Raw genomic sequence first — 18910 nt, 5'->3', positions numbered from 1 at the left:
CCTACTTGTTATCTCCTTACCCTGGCTCCTTTATGTTGCTGGCACTTGTTTAATTTGGAACTTTATCAAATCTCATTTGACTGCAGTTACTTCTCTAATATAGAGGTTCACAGCCCTGGCTGTGCAATGGAATTATCTGGGAAGCAATAAAAAACCGCCAGTGTCTGGGTCTCAACCTCAGGCTGCTGATATAATTGGAGTCAACCTGGGCATTAGACTGTTCAAGTTCTCTAGGCAGCTCCTAGGTGCAGCCAGGGCTGAGCACCACTTCCCCAACTGGATGTCCTACCTCAAATGGCTTTCCTAGCGTCTCTGCGCATCTGTGAAGAACCAGTCTTTCCACTGATGAAACTGCTGTGGACACTCCCTATTTAAGGCATTTCCGAGGTTCCACAACGTTTTCTAAATGCCTTTCATGCTCCTCAACGTGGCACAAAAGCTTCCGCCTGGAGATCTCGGCCTCCCTGGGAAGCTTCGTGCTTAGCTACTCGGTCCACATGCACCTCCTATCAGATTAAATTCCCTGCAGTTCCAGAAAGGCCCCGGGTCAACCACTCCAACTCTGGGGCACACAATTCCTTCTGGTGGGAAGTCCCTCTCTGCTGAGACAACTCCTACCTTTCAGCATTTCAAAACAGCACTCCATACTATTTTCTGAACCATCACTATGTGCCAAAGTGTGTTCTAGAGGCTTCCCACATATACATCATCTCATTACTGCTTAGGACAAAAGTGTGAAGTGTATTTTTACTGACTGCATTTTACCCATGAAGAAATTAAGACAGAGTGAGGTTAAATAATTTGTACAAGGTCCCACAGGCTCTAGAGCTTCTGTTCTCTGTGTCTCTAGCCTCTATGCTCTTCTGGGTTTTCGAAAATCTATTATTGAAATTCTACTGTAAAGGAGACTGTGTTATCAGTTGTGTATTCAAGTGCCTGGTTTAGTTCCTGGCATCAAAGAGGTACATGAAACAATAAAAACTGTTTGACTTGTACAGATTGGAGCTATTACCTGTCCTAATCTGGATCCATACTTCCCGTAATGTAGCCTAAACTGTATCTTTTGTTACTTTTTAACAGGTGAAATAAACTTACACACCTGGTCCTTTGTTTATTGTTTTTAAAACATGACTGAGCAATTGGTATAATCAAAGTGTCCTTACTCTCTAACTGCTCAACTGATCTTTCATGTAACATGCATATCTTATCTGTTGCTAAAGATGTGGTTATTCACCTGCTTAAGAATTCACCTAACTGGACAGCAGTACTAATCTGTGATTCTAGGCGGAAGAACTGTAACTGACAGACATGTGCCATGCACTCAGTCCTGGGCAGGAGGGGGACACATTACGAATCCATATAAAGATGAATCCAGCCCTGAAATCGTCTGACTCTCAGATGACTTTTCTTTTTTTTAATAGTCTTAGGGCTGCTGAATGTTTAAGATGAGATCATCTCTGATACACTGTGTGAGGAGCAAAAGTCAAAAATTTGCAAATAACAGAGAAGAAGAAACATATCAAAAAAAAGATGATGAAGGTTAGGGAATAAATTGATCTCAATTTGAAACTTACCAGTGAAGGAAAATTAAGAATATAAAACTTAGGTCGAAAACAAAAAGAAAAATATCATTAAAGCCAGATCTGTTATGCCAGTTCATATCAAAGAATTTAGCAGGAAACAAATAAATTTGATTCTAAAGTATCTGGAAAAGTAAAGACAGAGAACATCTGAGAAATTTGGGGGGGGGGGAAGGAATAATGGGGAAAGAGAGGAACTTTAGACCCCCAGATTTCACAATTATTAGATAGCTAAAGGGATTGCATTCATGTGACACTGGCTAAGATACAGACAAAAAAACTGACAAAACAGAAACTGAAGTCCCAAATTTGTTTCATTTATATGTGGAAATTTTGTATGTGGTAAAAGTAGCATTTCAAATGAATGGAGAAAGCGCAGATTACAGAATTTAGAAAATTTAAGTGAAAGAATTCATGCTTTTGAACTGTGGTGTTGGAGAAGACTCTGGAGAATCCCTTGGACTGCAAGGTGATCCAACCAGTCCATCCTAAAGGAGATCAGTCCTGAGTGTTCACTGGAAAGACTGATGCTGAAGCTGAAACTCCAATACTTTGGCCACCTGATGCAAAGGGCTGACTCACTGGAAAAGACCCTGACGCTGGGAAAGATTGAGGGCAGGAGGAAAGGGGGACAACAGAGGATGAGATGGTTGGATGGCATCACCGACTCAACGGACATGGGTTTGGGTGGACTCCAGGAGTTGGTGATGGACAGGGAGGCCTGGCGTGCTGCATTTCATGGGTTCGCCAAGAGTCAGTCACAACTGAGTGACTGAACTGAATGCCATAACAAACCACTTGTGGAATCTTCGTTCCCAACCAGAGATCAAGCCATGAGCCTTTGGAGTGGGAGCACTGACTCTAAGATCCTAGACTACCAGAGAACTAACCCTAGGGAGTATCAGATAGTGAGAACTCCTACAAAGGAAACCACTTGAATAAAAGACCTGGCGTCACCCAACCACCAGTAGCACCCTGTGCATCCAAACAACAAACAAAACAAAACAGCAAACCCGAGCATCTGCAGACAGGATGACCACCGCACTCAGCCCTGCCCATCAGAGGAAGAACAAACAAACAAAACTTAGCATAAATCTTACCGTATATGAAGCCTACACAAACCACTGCACCAATCTTAGAGGGGCAGAAAACAAAAGGAAGGAAGAATTCAACCTTGAAGCCTAGGGAAAGGAGACCTCAAACACAGTAAGTTAAAAAAATAATAATGAAAAGGTAGAGAAATACTGCACAAATGAAGGAACAAATTAGAAACACAGAAATCCAAACAAATGAAGAGGAAATAGGCAAACTACCTGAAAAAGAATTCAGGATAATGATAGTACAGATAATAAAAAACCTTGAAAGCAGAATGGAGAAAATGCAAAAATCAATTAACAAAGACCTAGAAGAATTAAAGAATAAACATACAAACAACACAATTAACTGAAATTAAAAATAGGAAGAATCAATAGCAGAATATCAGAAGCAGAAGAACGAACCAGTGATATGGAAGATAAAATGGTGGAAATAACTTCTGAAGAGCAGAATAAAGTAAAACGAATGAAAAGAGCTGAGGACAGTCTCAGAGACCTCTGGGACAATAGCAAACATACCAACATTCGAATTATAGGGGTCCCAGAAGAAGAGAGAAAAAGAAAGGGTATGAGATTATATGTGCTCAGATTATAGTTGAAAATTTCCCCAACATGGAAAAGGAAATAGTCAATCAAGTCCAAGAGGTACAAAGAGTCCCATACAGAATAAACCCAAGGAGAAACATGCCAAGACACATACTAATCAAACTAACAAAGATTAAACACAAAGAAAGAATATTAAAAGCAGCAAGGGAAAAGCAAAAAGTAACATACAGGGGAAACCCCATACATTTAACAGCTGATCTTTCAGGAGAAACTCCGCAGGCCAGAAGGGAATGGCAGGATATATTTAAAGTACTGAAAGGGAAAAATCTACAACCAAGATTACTCTACCTGGCAAGGATCTCATTCAAAATTGATGGAGAAATCAAAAGCTTTTCAGACAAGTAAAAGTTAAGAGAATTCAATACCACCAAACCAGCTTTAAAACAAATGTTAAAGGGACTTATACAGTCAAGAAACACAAGAAAAAAATCTACAAATCAAACCCCAATTAAGAAATGACAACAACAACATATATATCAATAATTATGGATTATATATATCAACATATATATATAATATATATATCAGCAATCTGTGGATTCAATGCTATCCCTGTGAAATTACCAATGGCATTTTTCACAGAACTAAAAAAAAATTTTCACAATTCATATGGAAACACAAAAGACCCCAAATAGCCAAAGCAGTCTTGAGAAAGAAGAATGGAGCTGGAGGAATCAAACTTTCTGACTTCAGATTATACTACAAAGCTACAGTCATCAAGATGGTATGATAACTGGTATAAAAACAGAAATATAGACCAATAGAATAAGATAGAAAGCCCAGAAATAAACCTATGCACCTATGGGTACCTTATTTTTGACAAAGGAGGCAAGAATATACAATGGGGCAAGAACAGCCTCTTCAATAAATGGTGCTGGGAAAACTGGACAGTTACATGCAAAAGAATCAAATTAGAACACTTCCTAACACCATGAAATGAATGAAGTCGCTCAGTCGTGTCCGACTTTTGCGACCCAGTGGACTGTAGCCCACAACGCTCCTCTGTCCATGGGATTTTCCAGGCAAGAGTACTGGAGAGGGTTGCCATTTCCTTCTCCAAAGGATCTTCCCAACCCAGGGACTGAACCCAGGTCTCCCAGATTGTAAGCCAGACACTTTACCCTCTGAGCCAATAAACTCAAAATGGAGTAAACCCCTAAATGTAAGACCAGAAACTACAAAACTCTTAGAGGAAAACATAGGCAGAACGCTTGATGAAATAAATCAAAGCAAGATCCTCCACAATCTACCTCCTAGAGTAACGGAAATAAAAACAGAAGTAAACAAGTGGGATCTGATTAAACCTAAAAGCTTTTGCACAGCAAAGGAAACTATAAGCAAGGTGAAAAGACAACCCTCAGAATGGGACAAAACAATAGCAAATGAAACAATGGACAAAGGATAAATTTCCAAAATATACAAGTAGATCATACAATGCAACACCAGAAAAACAAACAACCCAATCCAAAAATGGGGAAAAGACCTAAACAGACATTTCTCCAAAGAAGACATACAGATGGCTAACAAACACATGAAAAGATGCTCAACATCACTCATTATTAGAGAAATGCAAATCAAAACTCCAATGAGATATTATTACCTCATACCAGCCATATGCCATCATCAAAAAGTCTACAAACAATAAATGCTGGAGAGGATGTGGAGAAAAAGGCATGCTCTTGCACTGCTGGTGGGAATGTAAATTGATACAGCCACTACGGAAGATGGTACGGAGATTCCTTAGGAAACTAGGACTAAAACCACCATATGACCTAGCAATCCACGCCTAGGCATATACCCTGAGGAAACCAAAACTGAAAAAGACACATGTATCTCATTGTTCAATGCAGCACTATTTACAATAGCTAGAACATGGAAGCAACCTAGATGTCCATCGACAGATGAATGGATAAAGAATTAGTGGTACGTATACACAATAGAATATTACTCAGCCATAAAAAGGAACACATTTGAGTCAGTTCTGATGAGGTGGGTGAACTTAGAGTCTATTATACAGAGTGAAGTAAGTCAGAAAGAGAAAGATAAATATCATAGTCCAATGCATATATACGGAATCTAGAAAAATGGTACTGAAGAATTTATTTACAGGGCAGCAATGGAGAAACAGACACAGAAAACAGACTTATGGACATGGGGAGAGGGGAGGAGAGGGTGAGATGTATGGAAAGAGAAACACGGAAACTTACATTATCATATGTAAATTGGATAGCCAATGGGAATTTGCTGTATGTCTCAGGAAACCCAAATCAGGGGCTCTGTATCAACCTAGAGGGGTAGGATGGGGAGGGAGATGGGAGGGAGCTTCAAAGGGAAGGGGATGTATGTATACATCCATCAATCCATGTATGGTTGATTCATGGTGAGGTTTGACAGAATACAAAATTCTGTAAAGCAATTATCCTTCAATTGAAAAAAAAAAAAAAAAAAAAACCTACATATACATGTAAGTTTACAGATGCAGAAAGAGTCTGGCAAGATAACAAACTTAATAGAGGTTACCTCTGGGTGAGTAGTAGGGAAAAATGTTTTCCTTTGTTTTATACTTTATTAAGTTTTTTGAACATGTATGCACTTGTCAGCCAGCACTGTTCATACAAGGTAAGATCTATAAATGAAGCATCTCTGTTTGATAATTAGTAAAAATGAAATTTGTCTCTTAACTTTAACTTAACTTTTAACTGCTAAGGAGCAGTTAAAGAGACTCTACTGGGATTTCACAATTGTAGTATCTAGAAATAAAAGAAATGTGTTTAGACATAATTTACTTTCATAAAATCAACTAGGCTCAGCAGCAGAAATATAATTTTTTGGATTCAAAAAGACATTTAAATAGGTTACAAACATCCAGCCTCCTGAAATGTCAGCTCCATTAGAAGTAAACCAAACCAAGTCTAAATAATTTTTCATAAGTACTTGGCCTTAATTCACAGCTGCCTAGCAACAGGGTCCTGACACTGTCCAGAAGCCAATGTCTAGCACATGATGTATTTATTAAAAACAAAAATTTAAAGACCTGCCTGGATTTTGATCCTGGCAATTTCCCGAATTAACTAAAATGAGATCAATCACCTAGGAAAGGGGCTCGAAAAAGAGCTAAAACTTATGCCAAATCTTGACAGAGGCACAAAATTTTGCCTCAAATTTTATCTTGATTTCTTGAATAACTGGAATCATTCTGTTTTTCATTAGAATTGTCCAGACACCAAAGAGTTCTTTCACTTGGGCTGGGGCGGGGGGGAGGGGGGGGTTGGGGGGGGGGGCAGGTGCAGGGCACAGTTCTAGTTCTAGTTAATCACCTTCAATATGTCCAATTAAAATGAAAAATTCAAATAATTGTGGCTTGTTATGATGTCAGTGGACTTCCCAGATGGTGCTAGTGGTAAAGAACCCTCCTGCCAATGCAGGAGATATAAGAGGCATGGGTCAGGAAGATTCCCCTGGAGACGGGCATGGCAACCCACTCTGGTATTCTTGCCTAGAGAATCCCCATGGACAGAGGAGCCTGGTGGGCTACAGTCCATGGGGTTGCAGAGAGTCAGACATGACTGAAGTGACTAAGCATGTATGATGTCAGTACAAGTAATATTTTATCTTCTGGGGGAAAAATTTTTGGCCTTGAACTAACTTTGGGGAAAACCTCCATCCAAGCCTATCACATCCTCCTAGAAGAACCATATTAGTAACTTATTATAGGAACAAATATGCTTATTTTACGGGTTTATAAATATCTCAAATCAGAAATTGTTAACATCCTATACGTACAGGGTCCAAACTTCACAGGACAAGCTAAACCTACAGCCGTAAAGAAAAGTTAAAAATGTGGTGGTATATATATGTGTTTGTCAAACTCGTAGAACTCTAGGCTAAAAAGGGTTCATTCTACTGCATGTAAATTGCATCTTAATTTTGTAAAATCGGAAAAAAGTGCCCTATGCAATTTATTTACTTATTGCTAAGAAGCTAATTACAGATTAAACAATCCTCTTGCTTGTCCTCTTCTGTTACCTACTTTACAAATTTATTTTTTAAACAGGTAGTTCATGGATTTGTCTAAACTACATTCTTCCGGCTACTCTCTCTTTGGAAAACCTCTTGCATCATCACAATCTATCCCCTTCTGCTGTATCACTCTTACCAGCCTATAAACACACATTTTTTTCTTTCATCTTAAAAACAGAACAGAAATACATAGTTAAGTTTCCTTAACTATGTACACAGCTCTCCAGCTACCAATTCATTTCTGTTGCCCTTCACAACAAAACTCACCAAATCTGTCAACATCTGCTCTCTCTACTTCTCCAGTCTGTTTTCTTTAACCCACTCCCATGCCCGCTCCCCAACTTCACTGAACTAGCTCTTACCAAGAACATCTCCATGTTGCTAAATCCAATGGCCAATTCTGTTTTCAACTTAACCTTAATCTACCAGCCATATCTGATACTTTCAAAATCACACCTTCCTCTCAAACACTCTCCACTTGGCATCCAAACCTCCATTCTCTCTTGGTTCTCCTCCGAACCACTGGCTTCTCCTCACTCGTGGTTGCTGGATCCTCCTCTAGAAACAACCGAGAGCCCTTTCTATTAGTTCTCTGACTCCTCTGTCAACTCTTCCTCGAGATGGTATGACAGCTCCTGTCAGACTCATGTATCCAACTGTCCTTTTGCCTGTCTCCATTTTGATGATTAATTGTTACCTCAAACTTAACATACTTGAAACTGAACTCTTTATACTCCAAATCTCCAAACCGTTCCCCAGCCCACACAGAATACTCCTCCCATCTCTCTCTTCATCGCAGTAAATGTCAACTCCATTCTTCAACTCTGCATAGACCAAAAGAGATCACTATTGACATTCTCTTATATCCTACATACAATCCATTAATAAATCCTACCGGCCCTATCTTTAAAATGTACTCTGACTAGAGAACCAAGTTGTGGTTACCAGTTAGGGGGGACAGACAATATAGAGGTCGGGGATTGGGAAGCACAAATTATTGGGTGTAAGATAGGCTCAAGGAAGTCTTGTTCAACATGAGAAATAGAGCCAGTGTCTTATAAAACTACAGATACCAACAAAAAAGCAGATGGACAATGAAAAATGTAACAAAATGTACAAAAAAATGTAATTAAAAAAACCCAATCTATGTACAAAGAGGTTGTGTTAGAATATTGCTGGTTTATATTTATGATGGTGGTCCTTATTTTGAATTTTCACTTAGTTCTTTGCTATACATCTGTATCCATACCCACAATAAAAACGATTTAATATTTACAAAAAATAAAATAAATGTGGGACTTCCTTGGTGGTCCAGTAGCTAAAACTGCACTCCCAATGCAGGGGCCCTGGGTTCAATCCCTGGTCAGGGAACTAGATCCCACGTGCCACAACTAAGAGCTGTAACTAAAGATCCCACATGTCATGCTGCAGTGAAGACCCAGCTCAGGCAAACAAATAATTAATAATATCAAGCCTTCAATAAACTCGCAGTTTAAAAAATAAATGAAACAAAATAAAATGTATCTTGAATACAAACATTTCTCATGCACTCTGCTGCTACCACTCTGACCCAAGTGACCATTTCTATCTTGAATTATTGTAATGTGTTCCTGATTCATCCACCTGTCCTGCGTTAGGCCCACCTAACCCCACAACTCTACTCCCAAGCTTTCCAATACAGTAGTCATTAGACAGAAGCTATAAAGCACTTGAAATGTAGTTAGCACGACTGAGGACCTAATTTCTAGACTTTTGTGGTTGTTGCTTAGTCGCTAAGTCCTGTCTTAGCATCGTTAATACCCTTTACAACTCTTTGTGACTCCATGGACTGTAGCCTGCCAGGCTCCTCATGCCTGGGAAGTCCAGTGTGCAGGATTTCCCAGGTAAGAATACTGGAGTGAGTTGCCATTTCCCTCTGTAAATTCCTAAACTTTTAAAATTTTAATTAACTCAAATTTACGAACTGAAGCAGTAGAAAATATTTTTCCATTAAAAAACAGCATGACTATTTTGGTAGTACTGCATTTCAGCCCAATTGTTGAAACTTTAACATCTAAACTGAAACGTGCTTTAAGTGTAAGGTAACAGATTTTGAAGGCTAAGTAACCAAAATCCATCTCACTAAAATCTAATTATGTTGACTTCATGTTCAATGATAAACGTTCTGGATATTGGGGTAAATAAAATTTATCATTCAGATTAATTTTATCTGTTTCTTTTCACCATTTTAACCTGGCTACTAGAAAATTTAAAATTATGTGACTTAGGTCGTCCTACTGTCATCACACAGCCGAGTGATCCTGTTTTGTGGAGTAATTCCCTTCCAAACTCTCCCATTGACTTTGCGTCTCAGTTCGCATAAGTCCTTAAGATGGTTAACAAGGTCACTCGACCCCTCCTTTCTCACATCACCAGCTGTCAGATCTCTCCCCTATCCCTCCCTTGGTTGTACTGCATTCACCCCGGACTGTGCGCTGCTCCTCAAACCACGTCCAGCAATGTTCTCCCTCATGGCCTTTGTCTCTCAAGTTCCCTCTGTTGATAACTTCCTTCCCCTAGATATCTATCTATGTGCCTTATTCCCCAGTTTCCTTCCAGACTCTGCTCGGTTGTCAGTGCATCAGAAATGCCTGACTACCCCATGTCAGCACTTCTTGATTCACCATGATTTTTCACCACAGTACTTCTCTGTTTGACTGTACTGCACATTTACTTGCTTGTATGATCATTATCTGCCCACAGCACACATGACACATCTGTCACAGTGACACATGCACCCCGATGTTCACTGTAGCACTATTTACAATAGCCAGGACATGGGAACAACCTAAATGTCCATCAAAAGAGGAATGGATAAAGAAGATGTGGTGTATGTATGCATATATATTTACACACACACACACACACACACACACACACACACACACACAGGTAAATACAATGGAATACTGCTGCTGCTAAGTCACTTCAGTCGTGTCCTACTCTGTGCAACCCATAGACGGCAGCCCACCAGGCTCTGCCGTCCCTGGGATTCTCCAGGCAAGAACACTGGAGTGGGTTGCCATTTCCTTCTTCGATGCATGAAAGTGAAAAGTGAAAGTGAAGTTGCTCAGTTGTGTTTGACTCTTAGCGACCCCATGGACTGCAGCCTACCAGGCTCCTCCGTCCATGGGATTTTCCAGGCAAGAGTACTGGAGGGGGGTGCCATTGCCTTCTCCTAAACACTGTCATACAGAGTGAAGTCAGAAAAACAAGTATATATTAATGTATATATGTGGAATCTGAACAAATTGGTATAGACCATCAGAGACACAGATGTAGAGAACAAATGAAATGTATGGACACCAAGGGAGGAAGGGTGGGTGTTGGATTAATGGAGAGATTGGGATTGACATATACACACTATTGATACGATGTATAAAACAGATAACTAATGTGGCTCAGTGGTAAACAATCCACCTGTCAATGCAGGAAATACAGGAGATGCAGGTTCGATCCCAGGGTCGGGAAGATCCCTGGAGGAGGAAATGGCAACCCACTGCAGTATTTTGCCGGAGAAAAATCCTGGCATGGACAGAGGAGCCTAGCGGGCTACAGGTCTACACATTCACAAGAGAGTCGGACACAAATGACAAACCACACACACTGAGAACACACTGTAAGCACAGGAGACTCCACTCACTGCTCCACGATGACCTCAACGTGAAGGAAATCCAAGAAAGAGGACGTATATGTATACTTAGAGCCGATTCACTTTGCTGCACAGTAAGCGAAAACTACCACAACATTGTAAAGTGACTATACTCCAATAAAAATATATGTCAGATGAATGAATGAATGCACGAATACATGAATGTCTGCATGGAAGCATGTGATACAAATTCAGGAGATAGGCATATTCAATGAAAACTGAATCTCCTCCCATCACCAACCACAACCTAACCATTCCCCCCTTCCCTAGTGACAGCTACGATGCCAGTTTCTATATAACCTTTCAGAAATACTCAAGGCATATACTAACATATATGCATACATATACCCTTTTTCCCTTACACATATGGTCAAAAAAAATCAGTTTGCACATTGCTTTTTTACCACTTAACAATACTGTATCTATTTTAGATGTCTTTCCCTACCTATTTACATTCATATGTAATTTTGCTTCAACATTTACTTTGTTAGCTATAATATTTCTTTTTATAGCTCTAGCAGCTTGCATCCCTTAATAATGTAAGGCTTTTAGTGTTACAAACATTAATAGTAAAATCTTTTTATTACTACAACTAATGCTGCAATGACTACATATATCTTTACACACATCAGTTGTACCAAATATCTGTACAAATTCATCCTCTGTTCAGAAATGTGTGAATGTATCCATTTCCACATAACCTTACCAACTCAGTGTTTTATCAAACTTTATTTCTGTCAATCTTTAGGTTAAAAATAGCATCTCACTTTGATTTTATTTTGGTTTTATTATTATGAATAGGCTAATATGCTTTGTTTAAAAGTCATCTAAATTTTCCTTCCTGAGAATTAGGACCATCTTCCTACTGGCTATTGGTGATTCACTGGTGGACTCTCTTTAAATACTGAAAGGGTAAGAATATTCTTTGTTATAGCTGGTGAACATATTTTTCCCAATTTGACACTTGTCTTTGGCTTTTATATATGATTTTCTCTTCACATTTGAAAAGAATGTTGTCAATCTTATACTTCTTTCCTTTTATGACTTTAATGTCATATTAAAAAGGTCTGTGAACACATAAGAGATGCAGGTTAAATCTCTGAGTCAGGAAGATCCCCTGAAGGAGGGCATGGCAACCCACTCCAGCATTCTTGCCTGGAAAATCCCATGGACAGAGGAGCCTGGCGGGCTACAGTCCACAGGGTCACAAGAGAGTCAGACAAGACTGAAGTGACTTAGCATGCACAAGTTTGGTATTTCCAGTTAGATATGCTATTCTTGAACTTAACTGTCATTCATTACATACTAAAGACTGTATTAAACATCCCCCATGTTTTCTACACTGATACCTTCATTTAAGTTTTATATTCTTGACCATCTGGAATTTATTTAACGTGAGAAATGAATGACCCAATTTTGCCCCCTAGATGGCTACTTCAGGCTACCAATGGTAGATGGCGACCGTCTAATGAGAACTCTACTGCCCTCCCCACGCTACATGAAGTCTACCTTACTGACTACCTTCAGTCGTACTACTAAGTCTACCTTATTGATTGTCTATTTGCTCCACTGATGTGCCTCTTTATGTGACAGCATCACATGCTTCACTTTGTTCATGATTAACATTTCCAACAGAGAACAAGGAGATTCAGAAAGTGTCAAGCGTTTCCCTCCTTCCCATACTACCCTTTAATTATTTGTTAATAACAGTTTTAAAGGACTATAGATCAGTTTCAAATACAGTACTAATGAGGTCAAGTCACAGGTCAATTCTGGAAGAGGTCCATTCATTCTGCAAAAAGGGAAGAGTCCACAGTCTTCAGACTGTATTTCTAATTCTAGCCAGTCATCTAGCAAATGACATGTCACTGAAGAGAGAGTCGGGTAGGGAGAACAATATGATGGCTCAGGGGATATTTATCACCTTTATTTGAAAAATAACTCAGGCCCCACAGATCAACAGCACCATCTTCATAAAGCAGGCACACATTAGTTTGTAAAGACAGGGGAAATAGCAAATCTGTAAAGATCTGATCTGATCTGATGTATAAGATGCATGTCGGGATTGGTGACTGTATAAACCAGAAGTCACCCTGACTTCATTTGTTAAGTCTTTTTTTTAAAGTTTTCTTTCTATTTATGGTTTAGCTACATACTGGGCATTACCTGTATGTACCCCATAACACTGCTGTGTTCTATACTGTTGCATCTGTACTCAATCATGTTAACCAAAGTTGCTAAGATTAAATCCAACACCATCACTACACTTTGTAACACGGGTGACCGTGGTATCACTGTAATTGGTAAGGCTGAGAAATAGAAAAGTTCATAAGATCTCCAAAGTTATGGTTAAAATGACCTTTAGTGTATGTGGTTCCAAAATGGAAATCAAGCATCCTTACAGCATAAATGAAGACAGAAGAAGTGAAATGCACATTCCTATATATCACAGGCATGGAAGCCAGAGTCGGAGTGTTTTTGCAGCTGTCAGAAAACAAGACTTCTAGGATTACCCACCAAAGGACCACCTAACCCGACTCTTTCCAAGGAACCAGAGAGGATCCTTGAAGTGACCATAACCCCCCACCCCCCGGAAAAAACCCAACTCTGCAGCCCTCAGGGCATACTCCCAATGGGCCAATAAATCTTCTATGTCAGTCCTCCCTTGCCTGGAGGATCCAGTCTTTTCTCTTGGCTTTGATAAGCTTTTTTACTTGGAGGACACATTTTAAAACCATTAGCTAGCTCTCCCTTTCTCTGGTATCCATAACCATAAATACCCTGGATTCTTCAATCTGAAAGGAGAAAAACATTTCTTTCTCCTTCTCCTCACATGTCAGAATTTAAAGAGGGCCTACTAATTTCTTAAATGAACTGCTAATTCAAGCTCTGGTATCAGGAACATTATCATTGTTTTCGTTTAGTTCATCACATGTCAAAGCTAAAAGATCTTAGAAATCATATAGTCCATTTGCTCTGGGTTTCTTTTGTAGGACTTTTCCTTTTCAATGTCCATCCAAAAACATTCAGCTCTTCTAGAGGCTGGATCCTATTGTTTTTCAATGGTTTCTTTATTTTTAGTTAAAATATGTCCCTTTGTCCTTTTTCTGTTTACCTTGCTGAGACAAGGACAACTTTTAATTCTTGATTTCCACTTCCACCTCCTTAATTAGGATTTCCAAGTGTTGAACACATTATCTTCTGATTAATAATTAAGTTTACCATATGGCCTCAAACGATTTGGTTCTTCCAAGCCTTCCCAGTAATTCTTCCCATGTGCCTGGTCATAGGACGCAAAGAGGACGACTATAGTGGGAGAGGGTAGTATCCCTCTTCATCAAAATACATTTCTGGGCTCCACTAGACACCTAAAGAATCAAAAACCAGGTGGCAATGAGTATTTTAAATAAGTAAGTGCCTCAGATGATTCTGAGGATCAAGCAAGACTGGGACAAACTGCTACAAGGACCCTTTTCCTCTGTGCTCAAATTCAGGAAGCAGTGATGTCTAAGTAGACTCTTTCTACTCCACTTATCTCCACTTTTGTCTTAAAAAGAGAAAGGGCTAAGTGACCCTTATTTATTATTAATTATTATTATTTATTGTCTCTTGTGCTTACATGTTATATCTTTTCAGCGTTTAGCCTATTTTCAGCCACTACTTTTAGCACCTCACCAGAGCCAACAGACCCACCAGATGGCACAGAGACGCTGTCTGTTGTCTAGAAAAGAGAGTGAGCGGAAAGCAGCATATTTTATCTTGGACCAACAGTCACTGAATGGCTGGAGTAGATCAACACAGCTGGGTGCAACCACAAGATCAGGCCCGATGAGCATCAGAATACCCAAGGGCACTTAATTGGAAATCACTCTCACGAAGAAGCCCATAACCCCTCTGAGATGCTAACTTGCCCCCGACCCTGTTACAAAGAAATCACTCAGATAGTAAAGAATCTGCCTGCAGGAGACCTGGGTTTGATCCATGGGTCAAGAAGATCCCCTGGAGAAGGGAATGGCTACTCACTCCAGTATTCTTGCCTGGAGAATTCCATGGACACAGGAGCCTAGGGAGCTATAGTCCATGCAGTCATAAGGAGTCAGACACAACTGAGCGACTAACACTTTCAAGAGAAGCTCCTTTTCTAATATTTACAAAAGGTGCCAAAGGCTACAGACAGATTCAGTTTAAAAGTTGCATTCTTAAAACAAATTTAAAACTTTAGGAAACAAACTCAAAAACACCAAAGACCATCCATGAATTAGAATTTCAAAGCAGTTCTTTTCCTTGGCAAATAAAAACCGGGATTATTGTATTCCATATGCCACGCTGTTAACACTGCACCGTTATCGGTACTCTTATTTCAATACTGTCTTCCACTTGAGAGCTATCACTGAAGCTACATTTAAACCATAATGTCAAGAGCACAAAATCTCAGACATCAGTATCAACAAACTCTTTTGTATTAAAATCTTACCCATGAAAAGATTCTGCAAACTTTTTAAAAATAAGTTCTACTGGGTCCACTTGGCACACAGTAAGTGCTCAGTTAGAAGTCTCTTCATTTCTCTGTGAGAGAAATTGCCAAGAGAGCTGCCAGACTGTGCAAGAGAAAGCCAAGTGCCAAAAGCAAAGCCCCCTGCTCATGGTCTCTAGCTTCAGAGTCAAGAACCAAAAGTTCACTTGAAAACTGGTTGCTTAACACTTGGTAGAAAGAAAGAATGTTATTACACCACAGGTTCCTGTAGCCACTTGCAAAACAGAGTTAGCTCATAATACACTTAAAGCACAGCACTTGTACCTGCTCCTTAACAACAATGTAAAAAGGAAAACATAGGCATCTGGCAAATCTTCCCTATGACTTGCACACCAGAGATGAGAGATTTCTAGGCCACCATGAATGGTTTCTAATGGCATAAAAATAGGTAAAGCCAAGAGAACATCTAAATCTGACACTCTCTGGGTCTTCGGAATTGGAGAGAAATGAACAGGAAAGGTTCACACCCCCCAGACCTCAGTTTTTGCTTAAGAGTTTACATATAAGGTAGGAACCACAGGTATTTCACTCCAGAAGTCTTCGTTCAGTATGCTATTCTTAAATTGAAGGCTTAACAGTCTCAATGACTTCTGCACTGCTGTTGCTGATGTGGTAATGTACTGTCATACCTACATTTATAATCATAAGTAACATATTTTTGATAACTATAATCCATGATGCTGTCAAAGTTATGTATCATATGTGAAGTCACCTTTTTTATTTTTTAGGGCTCTCTAGTCCATTAACACTATATACATTCTTTGGTCAAAATGATAAAGATTCTTATTCTAATCAAACCTATAACTTGGTAAATCCATTTTAAGCTCCTGTAAGTTAGTTATCTTAGAGAAAAACAATTCAACCGCTTCATACTGCTATTCCTTAAACCCTTAATCTTAATTCAAAAATGGTCTGAAAAGTTTCAAAATCTCTGAATTCTGTTGTCAATACGTGAAGCAAAGAAAATCTTCTGGGAAGCCCAGAGATCGTAGCAAGGAGCAAGAGAAATTTTTAATAATCTCCTTTAACGTTGCTATCTTTCTCAGTCCTCTCCTTAGACCAGCTAAACATTTAGAAAACCGTTTAACATTTGCTCCATATGCAAATGTGGAACTACGGTTCAAAGAATTTTCTGGCTAGCATATATTACTAACTTCATGGTGCAGGGTGGGGGCTACATTTTAGTAAGTGCCTAATCAGAAATATCTGGAGCTCAGCACTGGTTTCCTAAGAGCTAACTTTAAGAGATGCATAAAATCGTAATATATATAAACACATACTATACGGGAGCAAAGAGCTTCTCTATGTGTTACTTGTAAAAGGAAACATTTTTGCTTTACTCATTATGAACTTCAAGTGAAAAGCCATTTTTTGAATGCTTTCATTTCATGCATATCGCTTCCAAGCTTTTCTTCCTTCTTACCCTTTACAGCAGATAAACATTCTCCTCTTTCCACAAGCTTACTTGCTCTAAGTTTACTATCTTTTTTTTTTTTAAAGAGGGAAACTACAACACATCATTTCAATTAAACTCAAAATATTTCTCCCACATTTCTTATTCAAAGATCTTTAGGACTAAGTCTCATCCTTCTCACTGAAGATAAAATAATCTCTCACTAAATGTAAACGATGTTTCATGCTTCAATTTCATTTTGAGCCTTAATACCTACTGTGCAAACTTCTGCCACCTAAGTATTCCTTATATACTTTATAGTGGCTTAGTTTTTTCCATAATGTTATATATGGTTTAATGATCATTTCCTCTATCACTAACTTTCTCACATCTCCATTAATGACACATAAATTATTTTTAATTAAAAAAAAAACCACCTCTTCAAAGAAGTATGTTACTTGGAATATGTTACTCTATACTGTTTCTCAAATCCTCAATATAAAAGAATAAATTTTAAATGACTATTTTTTCTTTATTCACTAATTAAGTCAGATTTATGACCGCCCCTCCCCATTCCAGCTACTGTGAATTTTGAATGAAACAACCTCAATTGTAACAGAAGAAACATCTGTTGCTTTTTTTCTTCATCAGGGCTTTCCAAACTGAAAGAAAGCCTTTGCCTGACCTCCTCTCCCTCTCCACCCGCCACCCCCCAACACTAAGTTCCTTCAAACTTTTTTTTAAAGTAAACATATTATTGAAAAGTGTACCGTGTCCATTTAAAATATCATAGTTTATCTAGAAACATTCACTTTACTGAAGTTCATAGAACAAGTAAATGTTACATACACCACAAAACCAGAGATGTGACTGGGGGAATACTCATTGTAACTGAAAAGCAGGCTTCAGGACAACACTTGAAGAGATCAAGCTGTCACACATTCTGGGCTCAGGCAGGACTGCTTACGGCTAAAATTTTCTTCACAGGATCCAGATTCATATAGGATCTTGCACGCTGTATTTTCCTTGCCAATCCAATGCTAACATAATGGCAGTCCCTTCCAAGAGGCAGACACCAAATGGTGCCACCCACACTCTCACACTGTGCCTGGTAATAAACCATAAAGCAGTGGAATGCACCGGCCCCTTTATGAGCAAACAATGCCTTAGCTTCATTAGAATACAGCTGACATTTTCAAAGCACAAATACTTTTAAGAAAAATGAACTAGGAAAAAAGGGAATGAAACAGCTATAAAAGCTGAAATATTTTTCTTAAGTGTCAGGTTTATTCCAAAGATCCTGAGGAAGCGGATTTTACTCTTGACAATTTCAAAGTTTTCATAAATGAGAAAAAAAATTGTATGGTAAGAGGCAAAGCTTATTTTATTAACCACTGGAAAGAAATGAAACTAAAAACTCCCTTCTGAATTGCATTCACAAGTAAGAACCACGAAGTACCTTTAAAAGGATTTGTTTCTTTAATTGCTTCTTTGGTTCTTGAACAGAGAAAATGGAGTTCCAGAATTATTTTTACATTTTAATTGATTTATATAAGTAACTGAGTGATGAACTAAGCTTACTCTACCCCTCCCCCCCGCCCACCCCAACCCCCATACCCTGTAGTTTTCCTGTCTGCAACAAGCAAGGACGTCTTGAAATCGGCGTGCTCCTGGCTATTTATCAATTTAACATTGGTGCTGTTGAAAGAATATAAAATAAACGCTGTAAAAAGGCACCCAGCAATAAGAAACAAAATGATCTCTCTTACCTGGTCTAAAGAAGCATGCCTCTCACTGCAGTACCAACAACACTCTACAGTCTTTGTTACCATTCACTGGAAACTTGAGACTGTGTCAGACATGAGCAATCGAGCTCAGAGACGCTCAATTTAACATACTTCTCAGTAAAACTAAAAAGATGCTCAAGAAAATTGTTTTGTTACTGGCTTTTAAAAGAGGAGTACTGTCTAATGCCACAAAAACACTTAAAAA

General features: G+C 38.9%; 1 protein-coding gene across 12 annotated transcripts in view; it reads right to left on the bottom strand.

The window, feature by feature from the left end:
* TFDP2 (transcription factor Dp-2) overlaps positions 1–18910 on the bottom strand; it is a 205031-nt gene that overhangs the window by 57137 nt on the left and 128984 nt on the right. For 2 of the 12 annotated variants that reach the window (NM_001428762.1, NM_001428763.1), the window contains exon 1: positions 18688–18752. The exons of 7 other annotated variants lie outside the window; for them this stretch is intronic. Coding sequence is in view for 2 of the 5 variants with exons in the window: in XM_005201855.4 (XP_005201912.1) it covers positions 17768–17804 (37 nt within the window). In the remaining 3 variants the exon portion in view is untranslated. Of the gene's footprint in view, positions 1–17767; positions 18051–18687; positions 18753–18910 lie in introns of those variants that run through there. 3 more of the 12 variants (XM_005201855.4, XM_059891869.1, XM_024998313.2) reach the window with 3 other exon arrangements.

This window comes from Bos taurus, chromosome 1 (assembly GCF_002263795.3).
Source record: "Bos taurus isolate L1 Dominette 01449 registration number 42190680 breed Hereford chromosome 1, ARS-UCD2.0, whole genome shotgun sequence".
Taxonomy (NCBI): domain Eukaryota; kingdom Metazoa; phylum Chordata; class Mammalia; order Artiodactyla; family Bovidae; genus Bos; species Bos taurus.
The sequence above is the reverse complement of the archived record's forward strand: the minus strand, read 5'-3'. Positions and strand labels throughout refer to the sequence as shown.